Raw genomic sequence first — 26,219 nt, 5'->3', positions numbered from 1 at the left:
GGCTACTGACATCAGTTCATGCCACATTATTTGATGTGCATACTGGTCAACAGGGCTAATGTCGGCTGATACTGAGGTTGAACCGATGCATCGCTTCATCCCTATTTTGCAACATAGCAAACAAGTTTGTGTTGGAATCTCACATTTACAGACTGAAGGAGATCAAGTTTAGCTGAAATAAGTAGAAAAAAACAGAGTATTGACATGTCTGATGTGCTTAAAAATGACTGTGCCCATACTAGTAGTTCTTTAACATAAATGTGTTTAGACTGAGTGGGAAACCGATCTCAGTCTTTGTCTTGGTACGCCCTCTAGTGGACATTCTCCAACATGCATATTCGTAAGGTGGATGACTTCATGTCAGCTTTGTAAAATGTGGTCAAACTGCTGGTGCAGGTTTGTTTTTATAACTTTATTTAACATCCTTGGTGGTAACTTACGTACAAACACTTATAAAACATAATAATGCAACAGAAACAGTGCGGTCCACATTTATTAATGAATTTAGAAACACAATCTATACATTAACCTTGATAAAACATCAACAGAAGAGCTGTGCGGTTACATAAAGTAGGTGTGAGCTTAGAAACTCTAAATGTATAAAAAGATAGATAAATTAAAAAAAATGGAAAGTTTATCAAAATTTAAAATTGCTCAAAAGTGAATATGAAACTCGTGAAAAAACTCTAAAAACTAATAGAAATTTTGACATCAATAGCCTACGCACTTTCAGTTCAAGGAATTTGACGCGAGGCATCGTAACTACCATTTTATATCGACATATATTATTTTGATATTCATATCTTTACACGTCCTTTAAATCGCCCAATCAGTCGCCCTCCGCTTCCCCGACTCACCTGGCTTCACCAGAGCTTTCAGTCCCGTTAAATCTTAAACACAGAAACACTCTTTCCTCACACCCGTCCAGAATACTTTCACATATAAAAATACAAAACCCTTAGTACCGTAGCCTTCAGAATAGAGTCGACCTTTTTCCTTCCCTCGCGCCGATACCACGCCTGTGTTTTTATTTCAAACACAAGCTGACAGGAGACAAACATCTTTGGGTTTACTTTGGGAACGCTGCAACACAGAAAAAATAAATCTTCGTCCTCTGGGTTTGAAAAGGTTGAAATAAGTTATCCTTCACTTGGGGAAATAAAAACGTGTGCTCTTCTGAGGTCCTGAATTTAAAAAAAAATCAATATCAAAAATACTCTAGAGTAAATAAATCTTGTGTATAAACATCGATAAACTGTTGAAGTGGTGGTTTATATTTTTGTAGCACCAAAGAGCTTGTTGATGCAAGGACACTTACGGATGAGAGGAGTGGCTTTTTGTTATTCCTGTGATGTCACACTGATTATGATGCTACCGTGGAAGAGCTAATGTACAGATAACAATGATAATACATCGCCCTGTAAGACAATTTATACGAGACTCAAATGGATTAAAAAACAAGTGTAGAATGATCTGGATGATCGTAGTCAGTGAACTGTTTGGAGCTGTAAGTGCCTCTAAAAAAGGGCTGAAGGTTGGGGAGAAGGACTCGTGTTTAAACAGCTACTAGAAGTTCATTATTTCAGAAAGTACCACAGAAAGAAATCCATGTTTACAACCAACACAGACAGTGATTAAAAAGTGAACAACCAAAAACAAAGGTGGAAGCTGTCTCTGCTCATCATGATGATCTTAAATTATGCAGGATGAAAACACACAAACGTATTCTTTGTCTTCATTACAGATAAAAACATAAAAAGACACGGAGACATGAGGAGGCGCTGTGGAGCTACAGGAGGAGACACTTCATCTCAAGTCACCGGCAGGAGGAGAGGAACCCAGGAGAGGAGACTTAGGAGACACCTAGAAGGTAATTAGAAAACATTTGTGAGTGTTTGTGTCTTTAAAAGTGAACATGCAGAAATCTGACCCATCCACTACTGATGAGAGAAATGTATCGCAGTATTTAAAATTCACTCAGGTCACCATGTGGTGGACACTGAAGCTTCAGTGTTTATCCAGCTCTGCATGGGTCTGTAAACCTTTCTGTGTTCTAACCTCTCTCCATTTTTCAAAAAGCATCTCCAATATTGATCCTAGTTTGAGCACGTTTCTGCTCGTGGAGCTTATTAGAAACATGCAGAGGCTTTTTAGGTCGGGTACAATCACTTCTATCTGAACCACTTCTCTTGCCCGCTTCCATCACTGCAACACCTGTTGACCTGATAACTGCTCTCATATCTGGCAAACTGAGGGGCGTCCAAAACGGCCGTGTGGGGGTGTGTCTTAAAAGCGCCTACCTTCTCTGGTCCAAACAAATCCAGAGCATTCAGGAGCAGAATCTAAAGTTAGAAGGAGGACATACTGGCTGCTGCATTGTTGTCAGAGAAGCCAGCACTTCAACATGTTTCCTTAATGTCTGATCAGATAGTAAGATACCTTTATCATTTCACTCACTACACATCTTGCTGATTGCTCCTTTAAAGAAAAGTTCATGCTTTAAGACCGGTGTCTTCAGCTTAGCTCCACATTAAATCTCTTCCTGTGCAAATGAACAAATGAGTCTAATGTGATACACAAATGTGATTACAGTCCGATCTTTCATCACTAACGATGTGGAAGTGACATGAAACTTAATTTGTGAATTCACTTAGTCTGTGATTTCTTGCCAGCTCGTCTTTCTGCGTGTCACAGCTGCAGTTATAATGGTTTTAAGTTTTCTCTTTGAGTTTGTAAAGTGTGACGCTGCGCAGACAGGGGACTGGCTTTACAATCGGTCATGTAAACTTCAAACTCTGTCTAATCCTGAGTTGACTTTGAGAATTAATAACCTGCAACGAGTGCCCGCTTATTGGTTTCCTTTGTTAGAGTCAGTGGAGCCAGTTAACATAGAGATGATCCTGTTATGTTTAGGTTGCTTTGTAGTTAAGACGTCAGCAGCCTGATTAGTGGTTACATGATCATTTCGGTTCAACCTCTTCTTCAGTCAGAGATTACCAACATTTCCATGAAAAAAGTATCCACAAACAGTACCTTCCTGTATGAATTATTCCTCAATGCCTAATTGTTCAACGTTGGTGCAACTCTTAAAAAAAAGACAACAACAAGGTCGTTAGCAGCGTGTCTGAGTACTCACAGGGGAGGGGGGCTTTGCAAAGTTGAGGTGAGCGTAGAGAAGCACAGCGATGTCGTTCTGGCTGGCCTCCAGGGCGATGGACAGAGCAGTGCTGCCGTCCTGTACGAGAACAAAAGAAGGAGGATGAGATCACGGTTAAAAGGATGAAACACAAGCGAGAGACAGAAAGAAAGCAGGAAAATAAACTCTTACATTATCTGTGAGAGTGGCGTCACAACCCGACACAGACAGCAGCTGTCGCACGATGTCCACGTGCCCGTGCTCGCAGGCACACATGAGCGCTGTGGAGCCGTCGTCATCTCGGATATTGACCTGAGCCCCGCAGGACAGCAGCGCCCGCACCATGTCCCCCCGGCCGTGACTGACAGCCAGCATCAATGCCGTCTGTCCAGCCTGCAAACGTGAAAAACGTGCGAAACTCAAATACTCAGTTTTAGAATCTTTACCATGGAGATCTGTGCAGTCCTTTAGAATGAGCTAATTTACAATCTATTAAGTCCATGCAGAGAGTCGCATGATTCAACCAATCCTAATGTTTTCTATGTGGCTGTTCATGTTTGCCCAATAACAGAAACTTCTCTGCAAATTTGTCCAATCGCCTTAGAAAGATTCAGATTCAGACGACTTTATTCAACCCAGAAGAGCAACTCAGTTTCACAGCCTACTGAGTTTCATTAAAATAAAAGTTTTCCACAAATGAAGAAACACATATATATATATCACAACTGTCTCAAAATAGATGAATAAATATTCTGTAAAATCCTGGATTGGACTCTCAGCCGTCTCATTAGACTGTTTAGTCAGCAGAGTTCTTAAAAACAAATGTTAAGCAGAGCCATGGGTTTGCATGTGAGTGGAGTTGCAGTGACACTTGCTGAGCAGCAGAGGGCGCACCTGGCTGGCTTTGGCGTTGACGTCCCCCGTGCGCAGCAGCTGCAGGACCGTCTGAAGGTCACTGTCAGAGTGGAAGGCAGCCAGAGCCGTCAGCATGATGGCCGTGTAGCCCGCCTTGTTCTGCTTGTCAGCGTTACACAAACCTGTCAGGTACACACGACAATCAGTGTGACAGCCGCATAGAACAATGACGGGGACCACTGGGTGACGGGAATGTCTCGAGACAGTGTGTGACAGACTAAATTGATGATGACATTTTAGAATCTGTACAAAATTCACATCCCTGTAACTTTGATGATGCCGGCTAAATAAAGGCTACACCTTTCTCCTAAAGTTTAGCTCACTTGTAGAAAGAAAATAAGTTGAATTCATATTACATTCATTTACACTTTTTCTTACTCACACTTCTAAACACACTCAGCTCACCTGTATCCAGCAGCAGTTTCACCACAGGGAAGTTGGAGTGGGAGACGGTGTAGTGAAGCGCCGTGTTCCCGTTGCCGTCGGCCATGTTGATCACAAACTCCAGCAGCTGGGGGGAGAGGGAGGCGAAGGCGCTCATGTGGGCCTTCACCACGGCCGTGTCCGCCGCTTTGTGACAGGAGACACGCAGCCACTCCTGCAGCACGGCGGTGTAGGCGGCCCTCTGAGATCAGACACAGGGACGACGTTTAGAGACACACACATACAAATACGGAGCAAAAACCAGACCAGCAAACTCCTGATGAGAAGTCAATTTAAATATCTGATCAAGTTAAACATGTATTTTGTAAACAAAGTTCTCGAGATAAATAAACTGTTTTTTCAGCTGTCACTGCTGGAAATAGACGCTGGATTAAAGGTCACATATTATTTAAAATCCACTTCACCATGTTCCTCTAACTCTAACATGTGTCTCTAGTCTGTCTACAAACCCCCCAATGATGAGAAAAGTCCATCCTCTCTATCTTCTTCCTGCTCCACTTTTCAGAAAATGTGTGCTCAAACAGGCCGTTTGGAGATTTTCCCTTCATGACATCACAAAGGGCAGTAGCCCCTCCCCCAGGTGGGTGACACTCCCACAGCTAGGTGTTTGTTCTGCCCTCTGAGTCTGTCTTCTCACTGTAAACAATAGAACATGGAGCGAGAAAGCACCGAGTACACCCAAGCCCTTCCAGAGAGGGGGCGTGGTCAGACACAGCTCATTTACATATTTAAAGGTACAGACACAGAAACAGCCTGTTCTGAGCAGGGCTGAAATAGAGGGGTTTATAGACATGATCAAATACAGGATCAGAGTGGATTTAGAACAAGAAACTTCACAGAGAACTTCTGAGAATTATTTACACTGAAGAAGAGGAGGAGGATATGTGACCTTTAAGGGGAGCTGTGTGAGAAAGAGCCTACAGGGAGGAGGGTTTCAAGCTCTATCTTCTGTCCTATCTAAATAAAGGAAAACATCTAAAAATAAATCTTTGGGAATAAAAGAAAACTGGAGCTGCCAGAGCAAAAAAGAATGTTAGGACTCAGACCCTTAAGTGTGACACTTTAAAGGAGCTTAGTGTTTTAAAATGAACACCACCTGTTCAATGTCTTTCTGTTTTTGAGACACTTACTGCTCCTTGTTGGCTGAAGGCGGTGGGCTCCCCCAGAGCTTTCTGCAGGGCATGAAGAGACGACATCAGACTGTCACTGAGCTCCAGTCTGTGAGATATACAAATGACAACATCAGTCCCTAATGCTTAAACACATGCTTCATTACACCATTAGTCTGTATTCTGGAGTGTATCTACCTGACTTGTGCTGCAGATTCTGCTGCTGGTTTTGACTCAGACTGACTGGAGAGGACGATTGTCTCTGATTGGACGGTGTATTGCTGCGTTGTGATCTCAGTGGTTTTAGAAACGAGCAGTGATGAAGAACAGCTGACTGAGGACGTTATGGTTTGTTCGGGGATGGATTCAGTGTTTGATGACGTGTTGGAGACCTCCATGGTGACAGTTCGTTCTTCTGATGGCTTCTCAACGCTCTCGTTAGAGGCAGGATTGTTTGCTGGAGGAGGAAGAGCGCAGTCTGTCGTCTCCGAGGCACATTTTTGCACAACAGTGTCTGTCGCTGGTGACTGGAGGTCTTTATCTGGCAGTTTGGTGTCCGTTGTTTCAGACTGGCTGGGGCTCTGCTGTGAGTCTGGAACGACGGCTGGTGGTCGATCGGCAGTTAGTTGAGGTACACTGTTGCTCCGTGGAGGCTTGCTGGGGGCTGTTTGCTGGTTCTGGACGGCCGATTCTGGCAGTTTCTCTCTGGCTTCGTGATACTCGCTGGAGTCGCTCGCCTCGTCTGAGCTCTCACTGCTGCTGTTGTCTGAAGATGTGGACTCGTAGCTGCAAGACAAAAACATGTTTCACCTTAGAAACAGGCCAAGCTGAACAAATGCTTTTCTATTCTTAAACTCTTAAAGGGGGGAAGTTTCCTCCTCAAGATCCAATTTTTAAAAGCGCTAGTAATATGGAAGCCCATGAAGTTTTGCAGCTCAGTGCATATTTCTAATGTTTTGATTGTTAACTGTGTCCAACGCTGGATATCTGTCCTGCTCCAAACCCTTTTCTGCTCACCAGTATGTTATTTTCCTTTCCATCACTGATGCTGTGAATATTCCCAGTTACACTTAAAATAAAGGCAAAAACTGTCGTCTGCCATAATGTGATAAACATTACACGGTGACAGACACAGCCTTCTTTTTACGTCCTGAGACTTCCCTCCTCCAGGGAAAATCTCCCACTGTGAGGGACATTTGTGAAATGGCAACCTTGGAATAATGTCAGGGGCAGACTGCACTGAAATGTTTGTGTGAAAGGGGCTCTGCTGACAGATCATTTTATCCTTATATAGATGATAAGGAGAGGGGGCCGCTTCTTTTCCACACCAGTCCATCGTTTGTAACAACCTCCCACATGGACGGAGCCAGCCAGAGCGGAGTGTCCAGATTGTAAAAAAAAGAAAACACTCAACACACATAAACCATTCCCCGTCCTGAAGAGCAGCTCCCATATATCTCCACACATCTGGAGTAAGTGTGCCCATCTGTACCCGACCGTTTTTAATAACACTTTCAAAATATTATCAACAGGCTGCATGTACAGATTCTTTATTTCTTTGGCTACACAGAAGTGGAATTTATGATATTTATAAAAGAAAAGTCAGAGCGTCACACCACTTAAAAATACTTCACTACAGTCAGAGAAACTCCCAAGAGGATGCAAGTAATTTGCACTTAGCCCTGCTGTTTTTTCAATTGAATGCTTTTAGCAATAAAGCTCATTTGCAGAGAAAGAAGCAAAGTAACAGAGCTCTCGTTAGGATGTGCTCTGCGGTGCAGTTGGTGGTGCAGTAGGAATTCTGTCTTTTTGTCTCATTTTTACAGATTCTGTTAAGCTGCCATCAAAAGCCGTTCAATCTTTTTGTTAAAGTTCCGCTGTACCCTCGACTAGAACAGACTCAGTCCAGAGAAGCCGTATTGTCTTGTATTTAGAGGATGAAACTTACCCTCCATTGACTCCGATGAACTGTAGGTTTTTCTTTGTAGAAGGCGATCCTGGTTCACCTTGTGCTCTCCGCTTCATAATGGACCTCAGAGAAGAGGAAGGGGAGGACGCTGGAAAAGAAAGCGGTTATCACACACACATTAGGAACATAACAAGGATAGAGCAGGTTAGAATATGACAGCCAGGGAGTCCAGCGGTTACCTGTCTGAGCGCCTTCCTGTGACTGAGCAGCCTCTGTAGATGTGTGCAGGAGCGTCTCGGCTTCTTTTGAAGGCAACAAACTGATCTGATCAGCAGCGATGGCAGGAGCAGCGACGGGTTCTGAAGTGGACAGCTCGCACTTCAAGACGTCTCGTACCTCCTTTGAGCTGATCGCAAGCGGCAACTCGACCGGAGTCTCTGTGAGACGAGCAGAAGACTTTTCAGCCTAAACTGATCACATAAATACCAAGGAATAAACTTCATCAAGAGTTTTTATAATAACATTTGTAAGAGAATCTTGTGAAAAACCCTGATATATATCTTTAATTTCAGTATCAGAGAGGTGTTATCAGATATATACATGTCTGCAGGGTGTTCTTATTTTTGGTGCTTTGTTTTTCAAATCCTAAGAAATGTTTTAAATATTCTATCCTGTAGAAATCAGGGAACTCAAACCTCTCTTACAGAGCATTTATTAAACATGAAATATGTTTCTAAGAGGGCTGCTGCATGGGTCTGTTATATGATGATAAACTGGTGAAACATTACCAGGTGAACCCAGACCTTCAGCTTGTTCTCTGTGTTCTTCCTCCGCGGCTCCTTCAGCTGGCTGAGGGGTGGGGGAGCTGCAGGTCTCTGCTCGGAGCAGAGTTCCCACCTCCACCACGGTGGGCTGCTCCAGCGTGTACACCTGGATCCCCACAGTCCTCTGCTCCCTCTGCTGCGGCAGCTGAGCGAAGCTGACCAGAGTGTGCAGACTGCAGCCCTGCGGCTCCTGCCAGCCCGTGCTGGTAGCCATGATGGGATGCTCCGCCTGAGGTCCCTTCTGCACCGCCTCCACCTGCTGCTGCTGTGCCGCCTGCAGCTCCTGCATCGTCCTCTTTAAGTGGCCCTCCAGCTGACCCACTTGATTCCTGAGAGCCTGGGTCTCCGGCTGCAGCCCCAGATCCTCCTCCCGAACACCGACGCCCACCTCCCGAGTTCCCTTGGAGTCCTCAGGTCCCACTCCGATGGTCCGCACTTCCCGCTTTGCGTCAGGTCTCGCTCCTCCTACGATCACTGTGTCCTCGATCTCACAGCCTGAGTCTTGCTTGGTGGGAGAGAGCGTGTCTGCTGGTTTGTTGCTTTTCGCCGTGCTCACCTCTTCTTCAGGGATGTCGATGTAGAGTTCTCCTCTGGGACGGCCGCGGCTAAAACCCAGAGTGTGACCCAGGAACTTCTGGCTCTTGAGCTGGACGCTGAGCTGCCGTTTCTCCTCCTGCAGCACAGAGATTTTGACCTGCAGCACGGGGATGGTCTTAACCTGCTCCTCCAGATCCCTGATCTTCCTGAGCGCTGCAGCCATCTGCTCCCTGACGTGCTGCAGGTGTTGCGGTGTCGGAGTCACAGGAGTCGACAGGCCTGAGCTCATGGGTGTGAATGATCCCCCTCCACCGTGTGCCCTGTTGAAGCTGTGAGCACTGCTGATGGAGGTGTTTGAGCCTGCTACACTGCTGTGCATGCTCCCCAGGTTGGAGAACCTCCGCCCCTCTTTCTCCTCCTCCAACTTCCTGCGTGCGTCCAGCAGGGTCTTCTCCACCCGGGCCGTGCTGAAGCTGGGTCTCTGCGTTGTGTGGTAGCCCGGGGCGCAGTAAGAGTAGGAGGAGTGCCGGCTGTCCATGCTGGTGTTGGAGCACAGAGACTCTGTGGAGGTCCACCAGGAGCCGGCGTAGCCGTAACCACGGGGCAGGGAGCCATAGCGAGGCCGGCGCTGGATCGGCACCTTCTTGATGGTGTTTCCCTTCTCTATGTCGTTTACATATTTGAGGAAGTCCAGGTCCAGACGGTAGCCATAGGGGGTCTCCACTGAGTAGTTGGCCTCCTGTTCTTTGCCGTGCAGGGAGGGGGGGGCTGGCGGGTTTAGTTTCCCTGAGGGGGGGAAGGAAATCAACTTTAAACAAACGGAAATCTGCGTCTAATCTTGGGCTCAGACTTTAGAAAATAGCATTAACTTTGTTTAAACTCTGAATTTGTGTATTTACTCTGGAACAATCACCAAGTGAGGTACAAAGTGGAGAGAGGCCCGGCCCCTTCAACCTGACCCTAACTCGACTGTACATCTCTTACATTCACTGTACTGTGAGTAGTTTAAATAATTATGTCAAAATGATGTCATTATTCTGCAGATTATTCAGAAGCTGCACCTGGGAAGCCGTGGTCCATGTGCAGCACCTGAGCCATGTTGAGTCTGCGGCAGCTTTTCAAACAGTCACCCACCAACTCTCACCTGTGGAGGGACGGACATGAGAAAGTGAGCACAGCAAATATCTTTTATTACAGAAGACAAGGAGTTCTTCAGTTTAAACAGACCACTTTATAAAAAGATACGCACGTCTAAATTACGGCTTTTCGACCTCATTGTTCTTTTTGAAGGAAGGTCAGAAACAGTTTTACTGTTTCTTTCACTTCTTCACCCCGCCCTCACTTTCTTTCTAATTTTATCCGCTCATTTTTCGGAGCATTGTGGGTCACATCGGATTGTGTGTTTGTTTCTGTTCTTAGCGTCAGAGGAGAGGAGTAGCAGGGGAAAGTTTCCTGGCAGCTTATTCCAGGACAGAGGTTTGAGACTGCCAGTTACAACCTTATTAGGAATCATCTGAGCATGCTAACTTCACGGCTGAATTTAAGGGTTTACACACACACACATTCGCTCCTTCTCTTTCTCTTGTTCTCTACAATCTCTCCCTTCCTGCTTTGTCTCTATTTGTCCTCTTTTTTCTGTTCTCTCTCTCTCTCTCTCTCTCTTTACATCAGCTGATGATCAGGAGGTTTCAGCGGGTCACTGTCTCCCTGCACTGTCTCTTAAAAACAAAAAAGGAAAAGTGAATTTCTGAGAACTCATGCATGTTTCATAGCCGCAGTAATGCTCACTGCTTCTTTATTTACTGTAGATTTTTGCTTTTTTCCCTCCTACACAGTGCCAGTTAGACACAGAGCGCAAAACGCCAATGTTCAGTTTGTTTCTGCTTGGAAAAGATTAACTTTCTAGGTCATCTCTTTGTGGGAACTGAGGATGTAATGTTTAAGCTATTCGCAGCATTGACCAGTCGTTAAAGAGCTCAAATCAGAAGTTTGAACTGCAGAAGAAGTTTTTTCGGGCGAACTCATATAAAGTCTGATGTTTCTGTTTCTTCAGCAGGAACTGAGTCTCTCTTCTTTCATTGGAGCTCTTCCTCTCCCTCCCTCGCTTTACTATCTCGTGACCTGGCTCGGAGCTCGTTCGTTTGTGAAAAGTAGGGCACTTGGAAACACTGACTAGCTTGATTTGGTATTTCTTCGAGTCCTGTAGTGGGTTTATAATGTCTCGCTGCGATTCCCCTAATCTGTGCCCCTTCATCACCCTCTTGTACGGAGCCGGCCACACACTCATGAGGCATGGAAAGAACTGTCCGCATGCACATACAAAGTCACAGCGACACGCAGGGAGAGGCACTTCTCACGCTTTGTCATCGGAAAACATTTCACTGTTAGATGCAAAACAAAATACTAAAACTTCCAAAGAAAAGAAACATAAAATCACTCTCTTGAATTTTGACCCTCATTGCAGATCGAATATGTGCAACAAACATAATGCAAAAGACTTTCTTCTTTGGGAATGAATTAGAAAAGTTATAAGTAAGCTCTCATGTCATGCTTTATAGCACTTTTTCACTCTGCATGCACACATTTCGACCTGTCAGACTAAACCCTTAGTATATTGATCTGGGGCTCAACTATCTATCAGCTACAATCACATTCATTGTGTTCAACATGATGGCAAAAAGAACTGATATTTAAAATGACTTATACATCTAGGAGGGAGACTCTGCAAACACAGAACAGCTGATATGGATATGAACTGTAAATATTTTATCATTTAATCATGCATTGCAGATTTATACCACATCATGCATCGACCTTCAGCTTTATCTGATCTGTAAATGTGCGGTCGAAGAGTCAGGATCCGGGTTTATTAAAAGTCCACATTCAAGGAATTTAACTGTTTGTGTTTGTGCAAAACAAATAAACTTAGAAATGGAAGAAAAAAACAAAGTAAACAAAGGGATTCTTAACTTCAATAGAAATAATAAACAATAAAAACGTTGAAGAAAAGTTGAGAAAATGTTAAATTCATCTGTTTGGTTTTTGAAGACTGCTGTAAAGTTAGTACGCTCGAGTGTGGCTTGTGAGAAAAGGACAGAGAGACGGGGAGTGGTTGTGTGTGTGTGTGTGTGTGTGTGTGTGTGTGTGTGTGTGTGTGTGTGTGTGTGTGTGTGTGTGTGTGTGTGTGTGTGGACTTGAGGGTGGAGGACAGCGCTGACAGAGGACAGTAGATGAGATATAATTAGAAGCTGCACTTTTGCAACCAAAACGTCCCGGCCCAGCAGACCAGACAGCTGACACCGTCCACTTGACTCCTCTTTGACTTCCAAAAAAAATAAATCTGTTTTGAAATCTTCACACGCTAACTCGCATCATTCTCGGCTTTAAAGGGGTCTCTTTTCTTTCCTTTTTTTCCCTGGGTGTTATTCCTCCCACATCACCCCCCTCAGGACACCCCACACCACCAGGCCTCCACATCTGCTCCTCCAGCGGGGGTCTGCTGGGTGTTTCAGATGTGTTGGCAAGTGTGTACACACTTCCCCAGAGAGTGTGTATATGTGGTGTGTGTGTGTGTTTGTGTGTTAATGGCTGGTGTGGAGTAGTTGACCTTCATTTCTCTCTCGGCTCTCAAACAGAGTTCCTTTGATTTGACATATGAACAGAAAGCAGTTTGCCTCCTTCCCCAGCAACACGCTTCCCACTCCTCAGGCGATTCTCCCTGACCTGCTTCATCCACGACTAAAGTTGTTTACAATTTTTTCTCTTCCCATCCCCGCCCCGGGATACCTGACTGTGCAACTTATTTGATAACAAGTATTGATTCTGTACCAGTGCATGACCTCTCTGCATGGGTGTGATGATAAACCATGGTGGCAGTAGAGAGCAACTTTTCCTTAATATTTCAGGATAGGTATCATTGATACCTGATACCAAACTGAAGCGGTATTGGAGGCATTTCCAGCGCCGGTATTTTGTTTCAGAACCGCCCTGCTACTCTGTACAAATGCCTTCCGCCCATTAATCCCCATACCTCCCCATACAGCTGCATACCATACTAACGGAAGCTAACATCGCCTGGTCTCCTCCCTCCATCACCGGGCTATTACGGCTAAAGCGGACCCTCAGGGGGGTAAGATGCAGGTCACCCAGCACAGATTACACGTCTGTGGTATGTCCTGTAAGATGTCATGAGAATAAATGCATTACAAAGCTGCTGCTTCTTTTTCTGCAAAATGTTCCTCTTCATGCGCGGCAGCTTCGGCTACCATGCGATTTGTTTAGGGTTTAAAAACTGGATTTGATTTACCTCGTGTATACAGAATCTCGTGCCCTTGGTGTATCAGAGGATTGAGACCACCCTGCAGAGTAATTTAAGATGCCAGGCTTCATTTCGAGGTCAGCTCTCCCAGGTTTATCAAACTCATTGCTTCCATTCAGTGAGTCATCTTATTATTATTGCCATTACAAAGGATTAAAGCTCTGTATTGCTAAGTCAGAAATACCAGTCCTCCCGCCACCCACAGAAAATCTTTAAGGATTTTTTTTTTCCACTGACTCCCTCAGACTTTTAGTCATTACTATTCTCCTCGAGTTCAGGAATGGTTTGTGAATTAGGAAATGAGGGATTTATTTTCCGCTTCATACCAGCTGCTTGTGCTGCGAGGACGGGATCTCTCCTCCCCAGGCTCTTTGCTCTCGCTTTCCTTTTCTTGCACTCTTACAGTCAACACCTGTTGGGAACAAGAATACAGGAGATATGGCGATCAGGGCTTTTGGTTGCAGGAGTTTTTAGTACAGAGAAATGCAAACAACAGGATACTTTACTCAGTAAGACTCTTATTAAAAGGTGTGTTGGCAATTTTGACATGCAGGCAGAACAGACTTGTAACAAGTTGCAAAAGAGCCGCCGCCTCTGCAAGCCGTCAAACACAGGTTACAAAGCAGAAAGAAAACATTCCCAAACATTCCCGTGGTTTTGACAGACACGGCGGATGTGAACAATATCCCTCCATGACATGCCAATCACTCTCCGACCTCTGGATGAAGCCTGATCCACGCAGAGCTTTGTAGAAACACTTCCCCCCCCCCCCCCCCCCCCCCCCACACACACACACACACACACACACACACACACACACACACACACCCCATTCCTCTCTCCAACTCGAGGCTCTCTAATCAATTCAAGGCTGGGAGCCTCCCTGCCATGTGATTGGGCAAGGCTCTCTGTTTACTTGTCTGTGTGACTAACGCTCTCAAATCCCCTGGTACAAACCTACGCCCTCCAGTTTATGTGGGGACAGCCGTCATGTAAACTCAGTGGCAATGTTCCAGTTCCATTTTTCCCAATACCGACCCTGACGCTCAGACTCGAGTATTAGCAAATTGCAGTAACCGCTGAGGTCCCATGGCAAAAAAATGACCCTTTCTAATTAATGTGTACTTGCTGTCTATTATAATACCTGCTTTATGTGTTGGATTGTTTTATTGCAGAAAGAATGCTAACCTCAAACAAGCTATGCTAACCTCAAACAAGCTATGCTAACCTCAAACAAGCTATGCTAACCTCAAATAAGCTACGCTAATCTTTTGCATCTTCTTTTAAAATATGTGACAGCAAAACTCTGTTTGTTGACATTTAGCTAGCTTTGACCGATGTTGTGCTCGCCTCACTTGTATTTGCTAACGTGACGTGATAACTTACGTAAATCGTAGAAGAAACAGCGGTTACTAGTGGCAACCAAAAAGTGAATTATTGCTTCTCCTCTGACTTTAACTATTCACACATATTTTCATTACTGTTAAGAAGCTGTAGGCTTTTCTTTTGGCCCTGCGTGGTTTTGTTTTAATGTGGTTTCATATGAAAGCTATCGTTGTTGGATGGCTGACAAAAAATTCAGAACTAGCTAGAAACAAGCTAAGCTAACAGAAGTGGCAGCTCCTCTAGGCCAGGCTGAATTGCGCTAAAAAGAGATGAGAAACAGTTTGACATGCTAACTTCTAATCTTGTGTTTTTATGTGATACTGTTATCTAAATGTGAATTTTTTTAAATTGGACAGCACTGGTTGTTGACGTTCGTCTAGCTAGCAAGTTAGGACTAATGTCTGAATTTCTGCTAGCTAGCAGCTCTGTTCTTCTTTGTGGCTTTTAAAGAAGTAGTAGTGACAAGACTATTGTTTGGAGAAGAAGAAGCTAGTGAATTGGGCGCTAATTAATTATGACATCAGATCTGATTGCCTTCTTTGATTAACTTTGGGCCTCCCTGCTAACACCACACAGCTGTTGTTTTGCTAACGTCACGTGATATTTTACCTGAAATCAGCTCTTCTTCGCTAACCTAACAGTGTTTCTTCTGGTGTAAACCAAAATGTTTATCAGTGCTGTGTCCATAACTCTTTTGGGAGAGAAGAGACAAGAAAATATTATCAGGGGACTAAAAAATTACAGTATTGAATCTAGCGCATTGTGTCGCTACTTGCTGCTACATGATGCAATGCATGCGGCAATCTGAGGCATTCACAGCGCCGCCGTTGGGATCAGAACAACCGCAGCACAGATTTACCTTCAAAGAGTTAAAACCAAACTGACTTCATGGGCTTGTAATGTGTTCCCTTTATGGACAACACAGACTCCTACAGTACCCAGAACAGATAAGCTGCATGACTGTGTCTGCTGATTCTCAGACTCTGCTCGACGTTTTTTTCCGGGGGGGGGGGGGGGGGGGGGGGGTTAAAAAAAAACCTCGATAGGTGACCTTTGCATAATTTCATAACAAGACTTTCTGTTGTTCTGCCCATTGTTTCGTATTCTTGTGTTAGGCCATTGCTGCAGAGGGCGGAGGGGTAAGGGGGGAGAAACAGACCTTTTAGAGCAGCTAAATCACAAAGAGCCATTCATTGGGGCTCTGGTTCCACAGCTGGTTCTAATATAAAGCAAGGAGGGGCATCTGAGAGAGAGAGCGAGAGAGAGAGAGAGAGAGAGAGAGAGAGAGACTGAGAGAAACAGTGTGTGGCGAGGAAATTTGCCTCAAAACAAACAAACAGTTGATGAAGTGCTGTTACTGACCCACACACTGACACAATCTGGAAGCAAGCGGTCGATGTGCACTTCAGGAAACGCTCCTAAATGGATAATCTGTGCTATTCCCTAAGATATCACAATATAAGGAGCGAATTCATACCCGATTTTAAATGTCAACAATACTCTGAGAAGAAACATTAATCACTCTGAGTTGTTGCAGTTGGCAAACACTTCATAGTCAAATAACAAACTTTACATGAGACAACTCAAACTCCCATCGCCTCCCACACGGCGACGATGAAAGCACACACACATGCACACATTATCTCCCGACGCTGTGTGAGTCCGGAGACTCCCACAGACCTACAAACACAGCTGTAGCTTTGAGCTTGATTTATTCAGGTGAAGCAAAGCCAAGTGATTTTTGCTGTTTTTAATTTGTCTGTATTTGATAAATCTGGCAGTGCGATGATAAATGTCTGATTTGTTTTCTTCCAAATTGGTAGCAACGTTGTGAATCCAGATGATAAAAAAAAAAAAAGCACATGTTTCTGGTGCCAGATAAGGCCCAGCATGGTTTGGATGGTTTTGAGCGAATTGTTGTGGCAAAACAGAGACGATGTGTTGCAATAGTCTCGAAGTCTGATGAAGAAAGGGTTACAGGAAAGGGAGCTCCATCTGTCTGTTCCCCAAGGACCGCGAAACAACCGAGTCACTTCCTCCCAGCCCAGGAGAAAGAGTAACAAGGAGAAGGAGAGCGTAAAATAGGAAAAAAAAAAAAAAAGCAGGAGCGGGGCTGAGAAAGATGAGGAGATTTGTACAGTGTGTGAGGGAGAGGCAGAGTGGGAATGTGAGAGGAGAGAGACGAGGAGGGGGGAGAAGAAAAGAAAAACTGCTGCTGAGACTTTTAAGATGGAAACTTCTCAGATGAGAAGACCATGACTGTTCTCAGAGCAGAATGAATCAGACACCAGAATGTGTTTGTGAAGCAGGAGGATCATCCAAAAGGAACTCCTCAGGAAGACAATATAAAGTTACAAAGGACCTCTTCTCATAATCTGCAACGACTCCGCCTAGAAGATTACAATCATTTTGTGCATTCCTCTCCTAAATTTAGACCCACAATAGAGAATCAGTACGAGGAGCTGAAGCAAATAAAGCCGATTGATGTTCATGCAGAAGAGTTTTAAAAAGTTGCATTAAGAGGAGACACGGTTGTTGACCTGTCTACTAAGACTTCTTTGTCCTCCTCCTCCTCCTCCTCACTCTGCAGCACAGATGGCTTCATTCAGCCAACTGCTCCTTAATGAATAATAAATCAGAAAATTCAACATCAAATCTCTGCCCTGAACACGCTGAGAGAATGCAAATTGTAGAAGCAACAACAGCAAACTTGTCAGTGAGCACAACGTGGCCGAGGAGTGCACGTCAGCGCCTGACAGACGGGGCCTTCATCATGCGTGACGGGGCCACATGATCTCACATCAACATGGCCGTACAGTGAGCTCTTGTGCTGCCGCTGGACATGTGGTTTATGACTAATTTGGGTCTTTAAAAAACGTGGAAAGTGAAATCATAAGCCCATGGGACGTCTCCTCCTCCAGGACTCTCTGCCCTTTCTGGCTGTTTTCTACATTAAGGAGTGGAGGTATGGAGGAGCAGACGGTCTGGGGAGGGCTTGGCCAGCTCCCGTTACTCCTGGAACAAGAGCAAGAGTAAACACCCGCCAGACCTGCTGCTATTGGTCATTGTGCTGAGCTTCCAACAGGAAACTGAGCAAGGGTGGGGCCCGAGCGGCAAGGAGCGGCACCGGAAAAAAAGACATTAAAAAAAAAAAGAGGGGAGGGGAATTTGGGGGAGAAAAAAATTCCTGTGCAGTTGTGGAGGTGGGGATTAAGAATGATGCCGAGCAGAGGCTGTTTTTTTTAGGAGAGTGTGGGGTCTGCAAGGGGAGGAAGACGAAGTCCAGACGGGAGGAAGACGGGTGGTGTAGACTCGGTCAGAGCAGGGGAGGGGTTAAAGATCAGGTCAGAGTGCGTTGTAGGGGTTGTCACAATACCAGGTTTTTAAACTCCAATACAGAACTAGTAAACATGAAATGATTTACTCCACAGCAACAGAATTAGAAGCCCGAGGCATGCTGACAGTTTGCAGGCAAATTCCTGCAAACTGTCTTAACTGCTAAAATACATTGCCATCGTTTTTTTCCCCGAGCTAGCCGTGAGCTACCCTCAGATTACTTGGTTTTGATCTGGTGGTGAAAAAAAATTGAGATATAGGAGGGAGACATTGCAAACTGGCCCTGTGTAAAATAAGGATTCATTGGGGGACTTTAACGACTTCAATCTGTCCTTTCTTAAAAATCTAAATCATGAAAAAGAACACATTTTTATTCTTACAAATACATTTGACCCGTCAATCTGGTGATGCAGCCACACAGAGCTGAAGTTTACTCATTTCTAAGGACAATGTTGTTTTGAAGATGTATTTTTTGGCTTTTTGGGCCTCTATAGAGACAGGACGGTGGACAGAATTTGGGGAGAGAGAGAGAGATGGGAGAGATAGAGGAGAATGACATGCATGAAAGGATTCGAACCCGGCCGCCCATTTTCGAGGACTTTAGCCTCTTTACATGGTGTGTGTGCACTAACCAGTAGGCTACCGACGCCCCCCAGGACAATGTTTAATTATTAAAAGCTATTTAGCCCATTTATCAGTTATGTCTGCATATGAATAATTTATTATGATGCAAATGAGTTTTTCTGGGGTCACACAGATTATAAAAGGGGGTTTAATCTAACATTGTCTGAATCAAAAGAATAACCTCCTTCTCTTTGATTAACAAGGAACATTATAAACACAATTTAAAGTCCTGGATTCACAAGTCTGACAAAGAAGATGTTCATATCTGGCCCCTGCGGACATCGTGTTTTCTTTAGCCTCTTCAGTCTGCTCTGGTGCGAATCGTAACTAAGAGCTAATATGGGAGTGGGGACATTGTGGGAATAATGTGCTGGAGGCTCGCTGTGTGAGAGCATTTGTATGTGTTGAATGTGTCACTTGTTTTGTTTTAGACCAAATCGAAAAGGAGATGATCCACCTCAGGGGGTTATCCGTCAATAATAACTTTAACAATAACAACATGCAACATTAAATATTTGATTATTTCATTTCACTTTCTATTGTCGGTGCATTATTTACTCATGGTCGTGCACATATTCTGCAGATCGTTGTCTCCTCTCTTGCTGGCCTCGTACCGAGCAGACTCCAGAGGAAGTCATTTTCCTGCAGTGATGATGTAGTTAAGTGTTTCCCTCTCAGGGATCTTATCGATGACTTCCTGATTCAATGAGAGATGCTTTTTTTAAAACGAAACCTAAACAGACTTCAACAAAAACCTTCATAACATGAACCGTTCCTGCGTGTTTGTTTGTGTTGCTTTACTGTACAGAAAACGTCCGTTTTGCTTTTTCTGAGCGATTAAAGTATTAAAGGAGATCAAGTCAGATTATTCAGGGCGATAATGAATTACTGTCCCAAGAAGCTCTAAAGCCAGATTAGACTGCTGTAAACATGACTGCCACAGATGTTCCAATTAATATGGCTAAGTGGGAGTATTAACCTGCACTGTGTGGACCAATGTGTGTGTTAATCCAAGCTTTCCAACGTAGAAATCTAGAAGTATGAACTCCATAAAATGATGACATGTAATGAAATCGATTGCACATCCTTTATCATCGCAGGAAAGAGCTTCTTAAAAACATGCACACCGCTTCTTTCAGGTGATGAAATGTAGCATGAAGTCTTGTCTCAGCAGAGCAGATAACTCATCACCAAGTCGAGCAGCCTGGATTAGTTAATCAGCTGTAGATCCCAGACAGTGGCAGACCGTCTCGTGCAGGTTCAGGGTGTAATTTCATTAGCCGCGCTAAACCATTTAAATGCCCGGCGTGTGGCCTGGTGTGCAAATGGGGTTTACAACCCTGCATTCCACCACAACACCCCTGGGTCCAAATGCTGTAATGAGACAATCACATTCCTGCTCTGTTAAAAAAAAAGAAGGAATCTCTGCTGCTGACAATCATGAGATCCCAAAACTGCAGTCCTATATGGGGTCTCTCTGGGGGGATTCCAGGGGGTCTGGTTTCACTGTTATTACACTCGCTGGAGCTCGACACGATGAGGTAGTCTTCAGATGCCTGGTCATTACGAAAACGCTGCTAGAAATAATACAAGTGCCCGGCCGATGATAATCAGTTATTGTAGAAAATGGATATAGATACAAAAGGTCATTCGGGGAGGGGGTGTAGTCATGGCAACGTGAACAGCGTATTAATGTCTGGATTAGTCTGAAGTCCCCCTCGAAACACGCAATCCCCCACCGCCTTTGGAATATTTAAATGTTCAATTTTTTATTTAAAAAATGTTTTGTAGACAGAATTCAAATCATCTTATTTTTGCATTTACGTTATGATGTCATAGTGAGTTGAGTGACAGTTCCTCCTCTTGGTGTTCCTACGAGGGACGAATCATTTGACTGAAACACACTGAGCTGACCTTTGACCCGCTTATCTTTATTTTTATCAATAGGAAACGAGGAGGGGTTGATGTGGTGACGATCACAGACATGCTAGTTCTAGCAGTGAGGATGCTAAATGCTAACGTGGGGAAGACAACATGAAGCCAAACATGGTTGCCCATGACGACCACGTGGAGTCTAAAGAAGAGGACTCGCCTAACCATCTGCTTCTAAACTGCAAGTTAGCTTTTTTTTAGCTAAGATTAAGCTTCTTTTGTCCTTCTCTGGCTAACGTCATCTACAGCTGGCAGGCAGCTGCTAGCTAGCAGTTTCCATTAGATAAATCTGTTTCCATGAATTATTTACAGTTTGGAGTGCTGGGGCCTTTTTCTGCTCGTTGAAGTTTTTAATAATCTAGAGAGGCTTTTCAGGGTAACTTTTACTAGACTTATTGTTTGTTTTTGTTTTGTCTTATCCTAGCATAAACTGTGTTTTGGTTGTTCACTACAGTTACATGTGAATTGAACTTCATACTGATGTTTTAGACCACATTAACCGAGACCAAGACATACCCGAGACCACAGTGCTCCGAGACCAAGACATTTAGGGACCAAGACCAAGGCAGGGCGAGACCGAGACAAGACCAAGACCATAAATATCTCTGAAAAATCTTCATGTTGTGTGCAGCGGGCGTGTCGCTCACTTAGTACGGGAATGTTGCGGCCTTTCATTTATGAATGAATTGAAGTTATTGTTTCTTTAAGAAAGAGATGTTTTCCTTCTAATCTCAGTAATGACCTGGAATAACAGCCTCTCAGTGGTGGTCTTGAGTCCCGGAGTCCGCCCAGTCTGAGACCGAGACAAGACTGAGTCAAAATGCTTTTTCTATTCCGAGATGAGACCGAGACCTTCAAAAAGTAGAGACATACCCGAGACCAGAGTGCTCAGAGACCGAGACAAGACCAGGACGTTTAGGGATCTAGACCGAGACAAGACCAGGACATTTAGGGATCGAGACCGAGTCAAGACCAAGACATTTAGCGATCTAGACCGAGTCAAGACCAGGACATTTAGGGATCGAGACCGAGTCAAGACCAGGACATTTAGGGATCGAGACCAAGTCAAGACCAGGACCAAGGCAGGGTGAGACCGAGTCAAGACCAAGACATTTAGGGATCGAGACCGAGTCAAGACCAGGACATTTAGGGATCGAGACCGAGTCAAGACCAAGACATTTAGGGATCGAGACCGAGTCAAGACCAGGACATTTAGGGATCTAGACCGAGACAAGACCAAGACATTAAGGGATCGAGACCGAGTCAAGACCAAGACCAAGGCAGTGCGAGACCGAGTCAAGTCTCGAGACCAAGACCGATTTCGAGTACTACAACACTACTTCATTCTTCTTTTATAATATTTGTTTTTTCATGGCGTGTCGAGAGTCATTGCCCTTGCTATAAACGATCAAACCCCTCTTCTGCCCCCCCCGTCTCGATTCCCTGACGCTGCACTTGGCAGTCCTCATATTAGACCAGACATGGGAGCCACCAAACCCGCCCGTCTAACGACACAAACAACTGCACTGAGCTCATCTGAGTGCCATGCAGCTGCTACAATCCCTGTTATTCACTGGGAGGTGATTTAATCCAGACAGCAGCCCATTACACAACAGCGGGACAGTGGTGTGTATTATGTGATGCAGTGCAACAGGCTGGTGACTACACCCCCCCCCCCCCCCCCCCCCCCCCACATCCAGCCAAGTTCTGCACGTCCTTCATCACAACAACATCTGATGTGATTACTGATGAATCCACAGCGCTTCTAATGGGACACACAGCTCTCTCCACCAAACAAAACAATCCTCCTAAGAACGTCTAATACTTACAGGAAATCATTCATTTCTCCAGTTTGGCAAATCAAATCTGGTTTATTTGTTTATTAAGCGGCATCAAGATAGGCCTAGTTTTCAATAATTACTTTTGCATGATCTCATCTCATGAAGCACAAATATGATTAAAGAGACTTCAAAGTGGGTTTATCCTCCTTCTTATGAGCCAAACTTCAATATTAGTGACAATAACGTAAAGGTCAGCCTTCATGATCGCATTAAGGGTTATAAATCAAACATGTCATAAGTCGCTCACTTCTCAAAAATTTGACTTAAGGGGAAACCTCAGAGCTGGAAACACATCCGTTAATCCATTAATTGTTAATTATCTGTGTTAATTTAACTTTAACTTACAGAAAATGTGTTTTCAAATAATGTCTGAACCCCGCTCTTACATGATAAGATGCATCGTGGACAACCTGAGCGAGAGCACAGAGCCTCCTGTTCTTTGGAGAGCTTATTATTACATAACGGGCAGAAAATGACTCTGCCAATGGTGCTTTTATTGTGAAATGCTGCTTGACCTTAAGTACAGGTTAACCACAGGCACGTGTTTCATTTAGAGTTTTCTAAGTCATCATGGCCTGTTTAAGACTCAACATTGATGCAAGCTGATGTTTTTGTTTTTGTTTGGTGTTACGATTAAAAAAGGGACCGTGTAAACTGGCGACTTTTAGCCGAAGGCATCTGTGGTTGCTGTAGTAACAACAGCTGTTGAATATGGAAAATGTCCTAAAGAATGCCGCTTTGTTTACTTTTTATCGTAATGTTAAAAATACCAATCATACATGTCTTTAACTACTACAACATCAGACACATTAGGCTACAGGTCACCAGTTAACACGGCCACTTTTTAAACCGTAACACCGGTTAGCTTAAATTAACAGATTTCACAAAGTTGATATTTTTGTATAACTCTTCCCACCTCTGGAAAACCTTTATTTATGCATTGTGGTTCATAAAACTGAGAAAATCTATCCTCCTTCTGACAAGCTGACAACAAATAAACCTCCATATTCATCTGAATATGTACATTTAAGCTTAATTTATGCATGTAGGGCTTTAAAACTTAACTGATTTGTTTATGAAGGGAAATGAAGAGGGTCAGAAAACACCTAAAGTTTTAATGCTCAGCTGGGAAAACACTCAAGAATGCATTTAGGGTCATAAAAGCTAACTTGATTAGGTTCCCCTCATTGATTTTCATGCTCTACAAAAAGGACAAACATAAAGTAAACTTTGAGGTGTGTTTATCCTCCTGCTCAGCCCTCGTGCATCTGCAGACGACACAAAACTGACCAGCCATAGAGGCGGACACAACCGCAGATTTGAGGGCAAGAAGCGGCGGAGGGGAAAAAAAAAGCTGATGAACATCTGGAAGTAATGAAAAGTTGCAGCAGAAATCCTGCACGGACCCAACCCTCTCCCCCGAGTCTCCACCGCCACAGCTTTCTCCTTTTCTTAATGAAATGAAATTGGAAAATGCTCGGATTGTCGCAACAGAAACAAACATCCAAATGTGTTACTGGTTCAGAGGTAAACACTGAGGGGGGGGGGGGGGGGGGGGGGGACAAAAGAGATTCTGCGATTTACTGTAAGAGCTCTCTGCAACACTGGAACTCAAAGCTTCAATCAATTATAGGACTAAAGTTGAGGCCGCGTGGCAAAAAAAAACCTTTTCCATATGCGGTCAATGACAAAAACACTGAAGAGGATGAATTTAACCGCGATGCTGTGCAGAAAATGCAGATTATACACAGAAATTCCCTTTATTATAACAAGTAAATCCAGTGGTATTAAATAGTCGCTGTTACGTAATATCCCAGCTTTACGTGCATGATGTAATTGTTATTATTATGATATTATTGATGTTTTTTCCACACCGTGCAGCGCGGAGCCTCCAGTGATGCTCTGAACAAAAAGACACGCACCGGAGCAGCGACCATGAGACCGAGCTGAACACTCCTGTAAATAAACACTGAAGGTGAGGATGTAACCTTAAATACACCTCACAGGAGTGAATATACGTGTGGAAAAATGAAGCTGAGTAAGGGAGTTTCTAGGATAAAGGATCCGTTACTTGGGAGCGATAGAGAACCGGAGAGAATGGGCAGGACCGACAATTCACAAAAGAAGTCACTCTCACAAAAAAAGGCGGTTCATGCAAAACGATTAAAAAAAACAACAACAAGACAAAAAGAAGGAGCTTCCACACAGAGGAACTTATTTACTGTTCTTACCTGCCCTCTGGAAATCCTTTCAGCCACCTCGGCCCGGGAGGAGCGCTCACTGACAGAGACAAAAACACCGCAGCCGAGATGCTCGAACCCCCCCCCCTCCTCCCGCTTCTCTTAAAGGGCCAGCGGCCACGAGGAAGCTATAGCAACATCCGGGAATGACACTGCAGTACCGCGGGTGGCCACTGGAGGCTGGCTCTAAAAGTGAGTCAAAACCATAAAGAGCCATATGCAAATCCAGAAATTTACAGCAGAATCAAAGAAATGTACAGCCTTATGATAAATAATAATAACACATTTTGATTATTAATTTTTATTAATTATTTTAATTAAAAATTTAAATTTTTTAACTAATAAATATTTGGATTTATTTTTTAAATTTTGGCAAATGTAAGAGGTTGAATTTTAGTATCACTCAAGAAATTAAAATGGTATGAATGCCTAAAGTTATTCATAATTAGGGGCGTGGCCACTTTGAGTGACCTCCTCGGCTCCTGCTCTTTGCCCGGTCTTAGGTTAACCGAAGCATTTTCAATATGGCGACCACCATCAACGTGCTTCAAGCTCCCCCCTTAGTAACCAATGGGTGACGTCACTGAGGGTTCTTCATGTTTATTTTACAATCTATCAGCCAAGCAACACACTCAACTATTTAAACAAGAAGCCATTGTGTGAACGCAAAAACATTTAGTTCCTCGAGTGGCCACTTGAGGCTTGCTCCAAAAGTGAGTCAATCCTCATTTGACCCCATATTAAAATGTTAAACTTTACAGCAAAATTAAACACATTTACAGCATGTTACACAAAATGTATGTCTTAATGTATCGATATTTTGTCCTGTTGATTTATTCATGAATCAGGATTGTTGTTAGGTTTTTCAAAATGAGAAAGAAAACAATGTTCAGTTTGGTACTTTAAAATTATTATTCAAAATCCTCATTTTCTGTAAATCTAAGAAAATCAAAATTGACTGATCTTGTAACTGGTCGACTTCAACTCCTCCCCTCTGATTGGCTGAGCCACTTCAAGTCTATTTTAAGTACCTGATTATAAACGCTGGCCCTTCATCCTGATAAATCAGACAAACATTACAGGCTATAAACAGGATCACCCTAGCGCCACAGGAAATGAGATGAATGGTATGGAAGAGGAGAGCCAGGAAGACATCTGGACCAAATACATCTCTGCTTTGTCTTCATAACCGAGGAACAATAACTTCAGAGTGCAGGCCAACGTAGAGCACAAGGATGAGTGTTTTAATGGCAGCCACAAGCTACGATATGTGAACTAATCACAGAAATGATTTCCACCTGCTCTTAAACAAAGATACCTGGATTTAATCCTATTCAACACAGAGGTGCTCTGGGTATTTCTGGCTGAAGAACCAAAAAAAAGCCAGATAATACACTAGATCTGAACTGCCATCATGGAGCCTAGAAGTAAAAAATGCATGGATGCAAAGTTTTTTTGACAGGATGATCCTGATTCTGACGATGTTAAGACAATAATAAAAAAAGGCCGTCCTGTCCTTGATGTTTGTTTTGCTGGGACTGGACAGAATGATCCCACCTCCTCTCCATAATGGATTCTAATACGGAGAGATGAGAAGATAAATGTGGACGGAGGAATGTCAGTAATTTAGTCTGTTGATAACAAAGAAGAGAAAACTCCCTGGGACTA

General features: G+C 43.9%; 1 protein-coding gene across 2 annotated transcripts; it reads right to left on the bottom strand.

The window, feature by feature from the left end:
• Positions 1-475: 475 nt before the first annotated feature.
• Positions 476-24,636, bottom strand: kank2 (KN motif and ankyrin repeat domains 2). 2 transcript variants are annotated; one of them, XM_061026739.1, is made up of 13 exons: positions 24,543-24,636; positions 13,519-13,604; positions 9,936-10,018; positions 8,302-9,660; positions 7,753-7,950; positions 7,553-7,661; positions 5,803-6,390; positions 5,626-5,713; positions 4,457-4,676; positions 4,031-4,173; positions 3,329-3,529; positions 3,137-3,235; positions 476-1,863 (listed from the first exon to the last, which is right to left on the bottom strand). In XM_061026739.1, exons 3-13 carry the CDS (start codon positions 9,970-9,972, stop codon positions 1,807-1,809), a joined length of 3,099 nt encoding a protein of 1,032 aa, XP_060882722.1. In that variant the 5' UTR covers positions 9,973-10,018; positions 13,519-13,604; positions 24,543-24,636; the 3' UTR covers positions 476-1,806. The 2 variants fall into 2 exon arrangements, with proteins under 2 accessions (XP_060882722.1, XP_060882723.1); XM_061026740.1 differs by having other exon boundaries at positions 8,317-9,660.
• Between the last annotated feature and the right edge of the window lie 1,583 nt (positions 24,637-26,219).

The sequence above is a fragment of the Labrus mixtus genome, chromosome 20, assembly GCF_963584025.1.
Source record: "Labrus mixtus chromosome 20, fLabMix1.1, whole genome shotgun sequence".
Classification (NCBI taxonomy): Eukaryota; Metazoa; Chordata; class Actinopteri; order Labriformes; family Labridae; genus Labrus; species Labrus mixtus.
Note: the sequence above shows the minus strand (reverse complement) of the source record. Positions and strands in the feature narration are given on the sequence as shown.